General features: G+C 48.3%; 1 protein-coding gene across 1 annotated transcript in view; it reads right to left on the minus strand.

Moving 5' to 3' along the window:
* Bcar3 (BCAR3 adaptor protein, NSP family member) overlaps positions 1 to 14710 on the minus strand; it is a 44973-nt gene that overhangs the window by 283 nt on the left and 29980 nt on the right. The window contains exons 6-10 of the mRNA XM_032897385.1: positions 9351 to 9466; positions 5394 to 5565; positions 3865 to 3976; positions 3398 to 3610; positions 1 to 345 (exon numbers count right to left, since the gene is read on the minus strand). The exon at positions 1 to 345 is cut by the window's left edge and continues 283 nt beyond it. Of these exons, the coding sequence (XP_032753276.1) occupies positions 164 to 345; positions 3398 to 3610; positions 3865 to 3976; positions 5394 to 5565; positions 9351 to 9466 (795 nt within the window). The 3' untranslated portion in view covers positions 1 to 163. The remainder of the gene's footprint in view (positions 346 to 3397; positions 3611 to 3864; positions 3977 to 5393; positions 5566 to 9350; positions 9467 to 14710) is intronic.

Here is a 14710-nt window from a genome sequence, read left to right on the forward strand (position 1 = left end):
AAATAAGTGTGCTCTGTGCAATCTACACATTTAATATCCTACGGATATTGATGGCTTGCATCTCGTTAGATTTTGCACGGTATTACTTTATCGGATGATGAGCATTCCTGGAGGAGGGGCTGGGGAAGCTCCAAGTTGTGCCCCAGGGTCCTCCAGAAGGTTCTCACAGCTCAGCCTGCTTTCCAGAAGAAGGAGGTTCCAGTTTCCGTGAGAGGGCGGTTAGGATCTGGTTGAACTTGTCATATCTCTCGTTCTGGTTGACTTCAGCACCCTTGCTGCCCCACAACAATCGCATCTGGAACTCAGTCTTTAAGATTTCAGTCATTTCTTCATCCGGTTGGAAATCTAACCAAGACAAAACAGGTAAGTTCAGTCCTTATCTGCCTAAAATTAAAAGGTAATCGTGAACAAAAGTTTGTTTTAAAGAAGAGTTAAAATGAACATTCTCCTCTCTCAGAAAAATGTGGGGCATTTGACCAGCTTCAAAGAATTCAGAATCAACTCTCAAAGCCTGTGTCCCCTGTGGACTTGTGCTGCTGTGAGGAGGTGTGGTGACTGGCTCCTTGTCTGCAGTTGTTCGTAACGATTGTGACTTACCTGTCACATCATCCAACTACATACTGCGTGACTCACTATCTTAGCTGTAAAGTTTGATTTATGCTGGTAAACTTATATAGTTTTAGGATACTTCCAGGCAGCCAGTTTTACTGTCTGGGTAGAATTCCAAACTCGGCCCATCTCTGCTTTCTGCCAAATGGCTTTTGACTATACAACAAAGGGGACTGTGGACCTAACTCACTTGGTGGACTGTTTGCCTAGCATGCATGAAGCCCTGGGTTCAGTCTCCAGTACAAGTCAGGCATGGTGGCATACACCTGTGATCCTAGCACTTGGGAGATGGGAGCAGGAAGATCAAGAGGTTCAAGGTCATCCTTGGCTATATATATCAAGTTTTAAGATCAGCCTCAAATCTATGAGACCCTGTACTCACAGTCAGTAACACAGTTATTAAAAACAATGAAGTTGTTTTCTTCTGGAAGTCGTCCCCACATGCTGCCTCTCTGAGCAAACCAGTGACTCACACTACACGTACGCACTGTGTGCTGAGACGCCTCTCTCTAAGCACCTTGAGCTTCTCCACTTAGCCTACTGCAGCGCACACACCACCCCTGTGATGAACGGGTATCACTCTGTCTGAGGAAGCTGCTTTCTTCTACTACAGAACCTCAAGTCAGTTTACATAGCACTTTCCAGTATGTGTGGGACACTTGGAGCAAGAACACAGTGAAGTGTAGATAAAGACACCTTCCCAGGTGCTAATGGTGGATATTCTTCTCGACTCTGCCTTTTATTTATTCTATCCCTCAATAGAACATAGAGGAAAAGAGATATAGAACCCCCAAATTATCTGGGATTACAGGGCATAGCCTGGAGATGAATTAGAATAGAGACGGAGACATACACGTGTGAGAACTCCAGGTCGGGGAGACAGCTCAGTCAGTACAGTGCTTGCTGTGTGAGCACAAAAGTCTGAGCTCAGTCTCCAGGGCACACGTTAAAGGGCTGCATATAAACAGTCGACAAGTGACACATCTAACACGAAAGCTCTGACCGAGGACCAATAGTCAGAAGTCAAAAAACAAATAGCCCAACTTAAAAACTGAGTTCTCAAACAAAAGTAGCCAACAAACACCTTTAAAGGTGTTCACCGTTCTTAACAATTGTAAAATGCAAATTAAAACTACGTTGAGATCCCATCTTACCCCCATTACCCTAGTCAGAGTGGTTAAGATCAAGAACGGATGCTGGCAAGGATGTGGGGAAAGGGGAACCCTTACTTGCTGTTAGTGGAATTGTAAGTGGTGCAGCCACTGTAAGATCAGTGTGATTAATGCCCACATGGCATATGATCCACCTCTGCCATCCTTGTTGTATCCCCAAAGGACCCGACATGTACTACAGACTCATGTTCAGTGTGCTCTTCACCACAGCTAGGAAGTGGGAATAACCTAAAGTCCCTGGGCTGAGGGATGGATGAGGAAACTGGTACATGCTGGAATGCTACTCAGCTGCGAAGAAAGTGAATTAATGAATTTTGTAGGTAACTGGACAGAACTAGGAAATACTATTCTGAGCTGGGTAAACAAGACCCAGAAAGACAAGGGACCATGGTGGGTTGTGAGGGGAGCTCTGCAGAGGAATAATAGGACACAGGTGCTATGAAGGGGAACGCTTCGTCCCTTCTCCTTCAAACAAAAAAAACGACCAAGGATGACTGAAAAAACTATAAAGAAACATATTTTGTGTTTATATTAGTGTATGTGTATACACTAATCATTTAAATAATTTAATTTAAATAATTTAAATCAAGTCGTGCCACTTGGGGTGATAACACTCCCCCCTCCCCCAGAGCCACAATCTAACAGAACCTCCAGTGCCAGGCACAGGACACGTTGTGAGGCCCCACCCCTAGATGAAATGCCATGGGTAATTAATGGCTGCTAAGAGAGGAGGAGTCAGTCTCCTCCAGGGTTGACTCTAGGTTATATTTACAGACACATGTTTGTGTGTGCATATATGTGACACTAAAGTGATTTACCCTGGAGGTGAAGGTAAGCGTGTATGGTAGAAATTACATAAATACAGTACGCATGTATGACATTCTCGATTGTTTTAAGCTGGTCTTGGTTGCCTGAGAGATGGCTCACAGTTAAGAATGTGTACTGCTGTCGTAGGACCTGAGTTTGGCTGCTGGCACCTCTGTCGGGTGGCCTACAGCTGCCTGTAGCTAGCTCAACAGCCTGATGCCTCTGGCCTCCCTGTGCACCTTCACTCTTACCTACATAGAAACACATATAATTTTTTAAAAATTTTTTCTATTTCTCAAGACAGAGTTTGTCTGTGTAGACTTGGCTGCCTTGAAACTCACTCTGTAGACCAGGCTGGCCTTGAACTCACAGAGATCCAACTGCTTCTGCCTCCCAAGTACTGGGAGTAAAGGTGCAAGCCATCACTGCAGAGCATAGTGTGTCCCCTAATCCCTACCCAGAGAGACAGGGGTAGGAGGGTCCTTAGGACTTGTTGGCAGCCAGCCTAGCTCCATGGTAAGTCCCAGGCCAGTGAGAGACTGACTCAAAAAAAGGGGTGGCTGGTGCCTGAAGGAAGACATCTGAAGTTGACCTCTGGCTTACACACACACACACACACACACACACACACACACACCATGTCTCCCTATTATCACAATAGGAAGTAATGAGCATTGACATAGGAAATGTAGTATCTACACCTTAATCTTTTATGTTGGTCGTTTTTCTGATCGAGGATATCCACGCCCTTTTGTTTTTCCCTTCCTTCTCATCCCTGCCTAGGAAGAATTCCAGGAAGAAGTTCCTACCTGCCAGGACCCTCTCAGCATTCATCCTGTAGCTCTCCGAAGCCTCGGCCATGAACCTGGCTGTGGCCAAGTGACTCAGCATGATTTCACAGCTCTCGTCATTTTTTTCCCACATGTCGGTTCCTTCAAAAGTGACAGCCTGGCGTTCCATTAAGGTCACAAGAGGCATCAGCAGTGGGACGGACACACTGCTTGCTGGGACATATGTCGACTCTGAGGAATGAGGAGGAAAGTTCCAGATCATGTTTTGTTGACAGTCAATCACAGGCCCAACTGGTCATCTGGGTTTCAGGAGCTACTGCCGAGCTGTCCGTGCAGTGCCACTGTGTGAGTGTAAAACTGCGAGAGCCAGCATTAGCCGTCAGGGGACAGTCTTGGCCTGTGCCCCGATTAAAGCGCTGATGAACAGAGCAGGAACTGCTAACACAGGAGAGGCCCCAACACCCACCCTGCCCTGCTGTGCTCACCTCTGCCTTCATGCAGGATTTTGCTAAAGGGCTTCAACTGCTTTTCGTAGAGGATGGCTGTTTGCGTGTAGTGGTGCCTCAGAGCCGTCCATGTTTTTTCTAACCTTGTGATCTGGAAGAAGGAAAGGTTATTGTTTCAGAAAGGCTCTTTAAAAAAATGCCTTTCTGCCTAAGTTTTGGAATAGGAGATAGATGGGCGTGAAGTGTCAGAGCAGCCGTGAGAGGCAGTGTAAGCCCATACCCTATTCTACATCGCTCTGAGGGCCCATCCCACAGAGTTTGCATGTGTGCATCTTCTACACGTACTTAAAAAGGAAATGCCGGGACCTAAGTATCTCATTGTAGTTATTTTGTGTATAGCAGAGGATGGCTAGTGAGTGGGTTCTCCCCTACCGTGTGATTCTAAGAAATCTCAGGTAAGGGCCCATCCCTTAATCTGCTCAGTATCTTGCTTTTAAGGTGGTCACTCTTTGTTGCTGTTCGATTTTAATGAGGAAAATGATATGCCAAGCATGCTCTGACTTCCAGGACATCTGACTGCAGCTGTGGCCCTCAGCGGCAAGGGTGGCAATTTATAGGCACCTGGCAGGATTTCGGAGCTAGTCTGTGTCTAGGAAACAGCCAAGACAAAGACCCAGCAGTGTTGACACTGCTGGCTGCAGCTGGCTTGCAGGACTGACTACTAGTCAAAGTTCCCCAAGCACTCACACAAAGGAAAGCAGAGCTGAGTATACAGACAGCAGATCGCTTCCTTCACAACGGAGGCCCATGTGTTAGGCAGGCTTCTGAAATTATCCAGCATCTGTCAATGTGGACAAAGTCACAGACCCTACCTGAGATATTCTAGCTGGGGTGCTGCATGACCAGTGAGAGAGCTAGACAACTGCCTTACGTACCCTGGGGAAGAGACTTTGAGAAAAACCAAGTCTAGAGCGGTGGTTCTCAACCTTCCTCATGCTAAAATGCCCTGCAATACAGTTCCTCATGTTATGGTGGCCCACCCCCACTGTAAAATGTTACTTCATAACTATAATTTTGCTATTGTTACTGATCATGATGTAAATATCTGATATGTACAATGTCTGACATATGACTCCTTTGATGCCCAAAGAAGTCATGACTCATAGACTAGGGACTGCTGGTTTAGGGATTCTCTGATATGAGCTCCTTAAATGCCAAGGTATCACCAGTCATTACCCCAAATAGCCACATCCCTGAGGACACAAGTAGATGCAGCCTCTGTCATGCCGTAAACTCCAGCATGCTGTCTTACCCTAACTGGTTCTTCAGGAATATTGTAAGGCTAACTCTTGTTATTATGTATCAAAGATGAGCTATTGAACTATCAACAGTTACCAGTGTTTTTACAACAGAATCAAAATACTGAGGACAGCGCTCTTGGCGGCCTGTAACGGGTGCAGCTTTCACTAAAATGTAGTTTATCTTTAGAGGTTGCCAGAGCAGTCGGATGTGCACGGCGTCAATGTACAGAACTCTGTGACGAGTGTTGTGTGGGAAGCTCATCTCACCTGAGGCATCTCGAGGGCTTTCATGATGGCTGAGAAGGAATAGAGGTCTCCCATGGTGTCCTTCAGTTCCACTGCCACCTGGATGATCTTATTAAGGGTTCCTGCTCGGTTCTCCAGTGTGCCTGTGCAGCCCAGAATGTCCACAGCAATGCCAATGGCCATGGTGTTGTGTCTAGGTAGGAGAAGGCCAAGAGTAGGGCTTGGGTCAACAAGATGAGGAGAAGATGGCCCTAATTATCCAGAAGGAGGGTTATTTGTGTGCCACTGGCTGGGAGCCAGTTTGGAAAGCTGATCTCAATAAAATCCACCCCACACCAGACAAAGAATGCACTATCAATTCAGAAAGTAAGATGCCCTAGGAGATAACCAGGTTCAACCCTGGACATGGGACCATGAAGAGGACCTCCTGGGCAGGAGGACCTCAAAAGTGCACATGGCTACATGTTCCTCTCTTACCATGAGAGGCCTTAGGAGATATCACGTCCCCAATATACAGGAAATGCTATCCCTGAGGAAGAATGCTACCCCTAAGTGGGAATGGAAAATAGAGGGGGAAGAGTGGGAGACAGATGGGGGGTGTTATAAACTTGATTCAAGATGTCATGGGTATCAGAACAAGAGGAAGAGAGAGGAGTCAAGGAGTGTGTTCTGCAGCCGGAACACAGACTCCACAGAGAGACGGGGGAGGTAAACAAAGACTGAAAGACAGGCGGGAATTTGCTGTAAGGTCAGACCCTAATAAAACAAAGTATCTACTCCCCCGCCCCCAGTTCTCCCTTTTTCTCACCCTAAATTACGAGGGTCATATTCAAGAGTCTCAGGGCAGGAAACACGGTGACTTCTCTGTGCATAACAATGGGGTCCTATATGCAGGGTCGGTCAGTGGCTGGAAGCTCAGACAGTGACCTGTTCCTCCCCTCTATAATCTGAACCCAGGAATTTACTGCCCTGGGCCAAAATTGTCTTAGTCTTCCAGGCTTGTGTGCAAGCGCTGGAAGTAAAATTGTAGCTCTGATTCCTAAGATCCCCGAGCCTTTGAGTTCCAGCACCAGCGCTGCTGTTCCTGCTGTGTCCTTCTGTGCCCGGGTAGGTGTTCCCTCAGCCTTAGTAAGCAGGGGTGGTAGGCACGTGCCTCGCCTTCCCAATTCTAAAACCTGTGAACTGAGTTATGAACTTTGCTGTCTCCAAGTGTGTGTGTGTGTGTGTGTGTGTCTGTGTCTATGTCTGTGTGTGTGTGCGTGTGGTACACACTTGCAAAGCAAGGGCAAGGTTTATAAAATACAGACTATGGGCACAAAAATAACTTACCACCTCTATATGTAAACATCTTCTCCCTCCCTCTGTCTGTCTGTCTGTCTGCCTCTCTCTCTCTCTCTCTCTCTCTCTCTCTCTCTCTCTCTCTCCTCTCAACCCCCTCCCCAAGGTGCTGTGGACTGAACCCAGGGCCTGTACATCCAGGGCGAGCACTCTACACCTGACTTGTGTCTCTAGCCCATCTTACCCTTTAACTTTAAGTCAGGGCCTCCTTAATTTGCCTCCTCAGTTACTGAATCTCTGGTCCTCCTGACTCAGTCCCTTGTACAAGCTGTAACTGACAGGCTTGTCCCCACCAGGCCTGACTACCTTGACTCATTTTGTCTGTTTGTCCCACCTCTTTCCTTTTCCCCCAACTATGTCCCATCCCTGATTTCTTGTCTTTCTAACCAATGAATCCAACTGGATTCCCAAAGGATAAACTTCGTGTACTTGTTAAAGAGTTGTGTCTCTTAATGAAGTATTAACTCACACCACAGGTGTTTCTTTCCCCTGCTTCACTCATGTGGCGTGCCATCAGTGGCTAACCAGCCACTAGTGACAATCACTTGCTCACCATCTGCTGGGGACTTCCTGGTGCTTCCTGGTGGTGTGTGTGTGAATGACTCAGTCTGTGGTTGACATGTCAGTGGCCAGCAGCTAGCCGTACCCACATCTTACCAGAAGAATGCTTCCAGCTTAGCCTGCCTGGGAATGAATTAGTAAATGATGGCCAGGGTAGTCTGTATTTGATTCCAGATCAGGAAAATGAAGTCATTGAGCAGTTCAGGGCTCCCAAGACCTCTGCCTTTATTTAGTTAACACACTGTAACCAGTCACTATCCCCAGACTCTCTGAGTAGAGCCCACCATCAGAGAGAGAGATAGAAACAAATTAGAGTGCAAGATTCTAGGCAAGCAGCAAAAAAGGACGGGTCTTGACAGAGTTGAAGTCAAAAGACAAGCAAGAGAGTGGCCCTGCAGCTGCTGGCCATGGCTTAGGTCCAGAGCTCAGGTCCCAGCACACCGTGTCTCAATACCAGGGGGGAAAAAGTGTCTGGAGTTTCCAGATTGCAGTGTATCTACTCGGAATGAGGAAGTGAGGGTGACCACTCTACCCAGACAACACAGGGGAAGTGAGGCGAGCTCCTGGGCATGAGGAGGAGGAGGCTGAAGTGAGGAGTCCTGTCAGGAGAAGCAGGTGGCTCAGTAGGACATCAAAGTCCCCAAAGCTTGCCTGGACACAGTTTGAGGGAACTCTCTAACACATCTGCCCTCCTCCTGACCCCACCCCAGCCTCCGCCTCACTCCCTCTGAGCCATAGCCTAGGCTGGACTCCCTGTACCTATGACAGCCTGGCCTGGAAATTGTGACCCTCTTTGCCTGTTTACCAGTGCTGGAGTTACAGACGCGTCACCCCACACTCATGTGTGTAAAGCTGTGTGGAATGTAGCCTTTACTCCCAGAGGACAACAGCTGTTTGCACAAGTAGATAAGTAGATATGATTAACACTTGAATTCAAAGGTTCTCATCTCTCGGTTCCCTCTGCCACCCACGCACGGTGGCCACAACAGTCATTGGTCTGAGCACAATTCCTGCATCATAGAAAACTCAACTGGCCAGGGCTGTACCCAAGAATATCAAGGAAGCTGTAACAGTCATGCTGTGAAATAATTTGCACACTGGTGAGCATTGGGGGGGGGCTGCTTTTGTTTAATATGAAAATCTAGTCTTCTGTTTCTTGTCTCTAAGCATTCCAAGTTCGAGGGCATGCTTTTGTTTTGTTTCATGGCTTGTTTATTGTTTTCGACAAAGCTTTATTGTGCAGCCTGGGCTGGACTTAAGCATCCTGCCTCAGCCCCCATTACTAAGATTACAGATACCTGTGTGTTTGAATAAACACCCAGTGTGGTGGTGAGTACAGTCAACTTGAGAGAATCCAGAATCAGCAGGTTGATGGGCCCCTGGGGGACTTTATTAGCTGAGGTAGGAAGACACTGCCCTGTAGGCAGGGTGCTCTCCAGCTGGGACCCTGCTCTGTGTATGGGGAAGGCATGGAGCAGCACTTGCATTCCTGACTGAAGACACAGCCTGACCACATTTGTCAAGTTCCTGCTGTCTAGGCTTCCCCACCATGACAGACTATGAACTGAAATAAATCCTTTCTTGGGATGCTCTGGCCAGGGTAATTTAGTACAGTAACAAGAAAAGAAACTAAGTTCCCAGGGGTTGCAGTGTTCCTGAGCAGGGCAGAATGGTTTCAGAGCCCAGGGATCCCCAGTCGTCCTCCTGTCCACCCCTAAAGAGGGAGGTCAGAATCCGCTCTCCTCAGTCTTTCCCGACCCTAACTAATTCATCAAGAGGTCTTAAGCTCCAGAGACTCCGTGAGACCTCCTGAAAGCAGCAGGAAGGTGCAGTGTTCTGGCTGCAGCCTCAAACAAGGCCAGTCTCCAGCCTCTGTTTGGGGATGGGGCAAGGAGGGCGTGATGTCCCAGACGTGGGCTGCACTGCCTGCTCATCTCCAGGTACTCTACAGCGCAGGCTTGAGGAGGGTCATGAGTGACTCCAGGACAGTCTGATGCTGCTCCCCTCCTCAGCATCCTGCTGCTGCACGGATACCTGCAAGGAGCTGACGGTGTGGGAACGCAGACACGGCACGCTCACCTTTCAATAATGTCCAGGCGCAGCTGGCGTCCGTGAGGCAAGGTAATGAGTTCCAGTCCCGAGCTCACGCCCATGCTCCTCTTCATGTCTTCAGAGACTTCCAGTATCCTAGCAACCTGTCGGAGCCGAGGAGAAATTCGCTGGATCAGGGAGTGTGTTGGGCCCGTGTTAATTTAGAACGAGGAAAGATAGAAATACAGTACACGGAAGCCCTGTGGCTGTGGATGGAAGGCGCTTGGATCTCTTTGAGAGACAGCATGCAAAATGTTCCTTATATATGACATTTGAAGAGTTTAAATATACATAATAAAATATAAAACTGGGTGAGGGGCTGGGAAAAATAGTTTGGTCTATACATCGCTTGCATGAGCATGAGAACCCACATCTGGTCTCTAAGGCCCACATAAAATGACAGGCATGGCAGTGCAGACTGTTGGTCCTCAGCACTGAACACAGGCAGAGGCGGGGACCCCTGGGCTCACCAGTCGGCCAGCCTCTGTGGCAAGCCCAGGTCCCCGGTACATCTGAGCGGTTGTCCCCTGAGCTCCACACACGGACATGTGCATATGTACCCTCGTATGTGTGCTATCTCACACATGAACAAGAACACATGTGTATGTACACGTTCGTGTGCGCACACACACTCACATGCACAGGAACAAGAACACACGTGCACACACACACGCACACACACACATGAATAAACATTCACACACACACACATGAACAAGCACTCACACACATACATGCACGCACACACACATGAACAAGAACACACACACGTGCACACACATGAACAAGAACATACATATACATGCACACGCTTAGTGGGCAAAGGACTGCCGGAACCCCTAAGCAGTCTATACAGCCTAAAGATTTGGTACGCATCCAAGCCCAGCCAGGGAACTAATCATTTATGCAGCTCTGGCCTGACACAGGCTGGATCCTGGCAAGACATTTTGCTGCCAACAAGAAGGCTGTGAGTGTGTGTGGAGCCCACCAGTCTCTGCAGTGGGAAAGTGGTGCCGTCCAAGTTCCCTCTGCTCTGGGCCTTACCATTCATGTTCTCATTTAACAGCCACGGCTGGCTGCTATTGCCCCTAATTACGCCTCTCCTGGGTGCAGTAAGTGTACCTTACGGCTGGAAGCCATTAAAAACATATGTGGTGATTGGAAACCAACACACCCACGTCTTCTCCACAGAGGTTTCCCTGAAAGAAAATCTTTCTTTGTCCAAGCCAGCTCTCATCTCAACCCAATTCTTTGCTTTTTTCTTCATTGATTAAATCCATTCTTTTTGTTTCTTACAGTGTGACTTTTTTTTTAACCATCTCATTTCTAACGTGCGTAATCACATTTGAATGGAATCGGAGGTCAGACCTGACCATTTCTTAGACTACAGCACGCTGAGCTGTTACAGTGGGGCCACGCAGGCTCACTGATGTACTGCAGTGACCCCGGGACGCAGGGGTCTAACCAAGTCTGGACACGTGGCAGGCACCAGATGGGTGACGGGTCTCAGGATTCATTCTAGGCTCACGGCTGCAGTCTAGATTCGCCTCTCTGAAGGGCTTTGCTAAGGATTCAAATGACTATTTGAAAGTACAAGTTGTGAGTCACTGGCCATGTAGAAAGGGAGCAACTCTGGCCAGATCTCAGGAAGGAGAGGTCCACCTTGACCATGACAAGGCACTCCATACGTTACACGTGTTTAGACCATCATCCTGCCAGAGATTTAAGCCCTGTATCTCTGTGACGCGTGTACTGTAACCCACACCCTCTATGTAGTAAGACTCAAAGGCTCACCATTGACACAGTTTTCTTCTGGAAGCACTAGTAGGCATTCCAAGGGCTCCATTCTGAGAGCAAGAAGCCTCTAGTCTGAAATGTCAATCAACCCTCATCGGGTCTCTTTTCTTGAGCTATACATACTTTCCAGGACTGGGCTAGAAGACTATGGGATGTTGAATCCACACTGGGGTCTAGGCTACGTCCTCTGGGGGATTATAGGAGGAGGATGTGTTTACTGTGGCAGGGCAAGCATGAATTCCCTAAGTCAAGGCACTCTAGTTCTCCTACTTGCCACCACTTTTTGGACCCATTCGTCACATTCCATTACTTCAAGACCACTGGTGTCCTGAGGACTCTGATGGGTACCTGGCCTGGCCCTCCTCTCAGTTACCAAGAGACCGCCAGGCCCGATCACTAGGTGTTCTGGATCTGCTGTCCCCAACACAGAGGACTCAGACCTGCGCCCACACTCATCAGTTTGTTTCCCTAGCTTTATGGTAAAGTGCTGTAATGGCAAGATCCTGTATGAGCCCAGAGGCAGAAACTTGGAAACACCGAGGACAACAATCAGGCTCTTCCCAACCCATCCCATGCCCCCTCTTCTTTGATCCAGAAATGAATCCCATTTAGACCAACCCCTATCCCCACAGCTTTTGATCACATACGTGCCTCCAAGCCTGCAAGACACTTTCTGCATTCACCTTCCAACTGTTCAGCCTTCCAAAGTCATCTCCGTTGGCCATGATCTCTAGCTTCAAGCCCTTGCTCAAGCCTAGGGAGTCCAGCCACACCTGCCAGAGCATTTCCTGGCTATGCTGTGGACCAAGCATCACATCTCCTCTCATCCCATTTCCACCACACAGCAGGTCTATCCAGGGTGGAGATGCTAGCGAGCCTGACACGTACGCGGCAGGCGCTCAGTCAAGGCTGAACAGTAACAATGATCAACACTCAGTGCTTCATCTGGGCCAGGAAAAGTGTCCAGGGCTTCAAATACATTCTCTCAGACTTTGCTGACCACCTGGGTAGGTGGTACTCCATTCCACAAATGGAGAGAGAACGAGAGCCAGGCAGCTGCTCATGGACAATGGTGGGATTTGGACTCATCCGTAAAGGCCAAGTTCTGAACTGATAGACTTGAATTCCACATTCAAAGACAGTAGTGGTGGCTGTGCTCTGCCAGGCGAGTGAGGCTCAAGCAGTGCCCATCTGCAGGTGGCAGGGGCCCTGAGTCAGGGTGCTGGACACTGATGGCCTCCAGCTTCCGGTGTACTCGGATCCACCCACTGTCCTGACGCCCTTCATAAGCAGCTTCCCTAAACCCCGCGCTGAGGTGGGGATGGGCACATGGCCCCAGATGCTGCCCCGTGCCTGCTTCTAGATCCTGGGCAGCTCCATCTCATGGCTGCTCTGTCTACAGTGGGAAACACTGTTGGGGACAGTGGCTCTGCTTGGTAATAGTTCTGGGAGATCAAGGAAGGAAAGATGGGAGGGGAGAATGCGGACAGCGGAGCAGAACCTTGCCCATGAGGCTAGCGTGCACAGGCTGGTGCACAGGCTGCTTTCTCCCTGCTTGCTGGGGACTCCCAAGAAACTGATCTTTCAATGAAACCTGAAGCCAGATGTGGGAGGAGGCCCACGAGGACAAAATGCGCAGGGCAGGAAAAGGAGGAGAACTGCATACTTGTCAAGTGACATCATACTTAGGCCCTCCTTTGAAGGAAGCAGTGGGAAGGCTCCAGACCTGTAAGGAGCGGGCAGGCATCTCCCTGCTATCTCTCCTTCTAGAAAACGCAAGCCCTCATAGACAGCCAAGGGCTCACTGCCCCCCAGGAAAGACGCTGTTCTGTAATTGCAGACCCTGTGTGTACAAGGATCTTCCTTCCTCCTGGGGCTTGTGGGTGCGTGGACGGGCGGGCGAGCAGGCAGGCTCACACTAGGTGTGAGTCTCACTGGCATGGTACTGAACGCTCAGGCCCAGGGCCCAGCCTGACTGACTTGCTGGCACAGGAGCTCACAGTCCTCTTGCCACCACCAGACAGCAGGTAAGGATTGAACATGGCAAACTCTCTGCCTACCTCTTGGTTCTGCACAAGGATGCCCAGTCGCCAGTTAACAAGTCTTGTTCTTTCACAGCAATCTCATTCCCTGGCTTTCCCCTTTGGAGCCTGCTTAGCAGGGACACCCCCTCCTTCCTCTATGAGCATGGATGATAGCCCCAGCCTCAGGCACTGACTTATACTGGTCATCTGGTTAGCCTTCCAGTCCTGAATTCAGGAAAAGCTCTTTCTACCCTGCTTATTCAGTGACCCTCCAGTTTATTCTTGGAGTCCTTTATCAGTCCCCAAACTTCCTGGGGTATTGCTAGGAGATTAGATTTACAGCCAGGATTCCTGACACAAGAAGGAAAAATCCAGCTTTTGAATAAACCTAACCTTTGACACTCATGGCCTTCTTTGAGCTGAATGAAACAGGGCTTCAGATTTCACTGAGGCCCTTATCTGTCACTCAAATGCCCAAGTACCAACTGCTATATACCAAGAAGGTGGGCTAAGCCCAGATGCCCGTTATCTAAGGGGTACCGAGAGCTTATATACACAGATCATCTGCTCCTGAAGCAAATACCCCTATTAAAAATGAAGATGGGGCTGGAGAGATGGCTCAGCAGTTAAGAGCACTGGCTGCTCTTCCAGAGGTCCTGAGTTCAATTCCCAGCATCCACATGGTGGCTCACAACCATCTGAAATGGGATATGATGCCCTCTTCTGGTGTGCATGAACCAGAGCACCCATATACATAAATCTTTTTTTTAAAAACAAGGATGATAAAAATGTAGATAGATGTGGAATGATAGTCGCAGGCTTAGAATTGTGTCTATGTATGATAAACAGTGTTATTTACAAATGCCTATAGGCCCAGCATTCCACATTCCAAGCACTGTCCACAGTGATCGTTAGGAAGTTAGAGTTTCTAAAATTAGCTTTTAATTTTTTATTATTTTCTTATTTATTATTTTCTTATTTTATGACTGACTTATGTGTGGCTGTTGCCCATAGACACCAGAAAGGGGTGTAGGATTCCCCTGGACCTGGAGTTATAGATGGTTGAGAGCTGCCATGTGGGTGCTGGGAATCAAATCAGGGACCTCTGGGAGAGCAGCCAGTGCTCTTAACCCCTGAGCCATTACTGTAGCCTGAGTTTTGAGATTTTTAAAATTACATTTGGGGCATGTGTGTGTCTACAGGTCAGAGGATAACTTGCAGAAGCTGCTCCTCTTTCAGCCATGAGGGTTCTGGGGACCGTGTTAGGTTGTATCTGGGTAGCCAGCTGTATGTTACCTGATCTCACAGATCCTGGAAACTGGGTTTTGTAGGATTTCACCTTTTCTTCTAATCTGCATCTTACAATTATTTTTAACTTGAACAATTCTTGTAAAAAGAAATCAAGTTGAAGATGATTATCATAAAAGATCATATGGGAAATAAAATAAATACGCCGTGTAAGAAAATATAACACATGACAGAATGGAATAGCAAAGGTCCTGCCACTCCGGCAACCAGGCTTTCTGC

The sequence above is a fragment of the Rattus rattus genome, chromosome 3 (genome assembly GCF_011064425.1).
Source record: "Rattus rattus isolate New Zealand chromosome 3, Rrattus_CSIRO_v1, whole genome shotgun sequence".
NCBI lineage: Eukaryota > Metazoa > Chordata > Mammalia > Rodentia > Muridae > Rattus > Rattus rattus.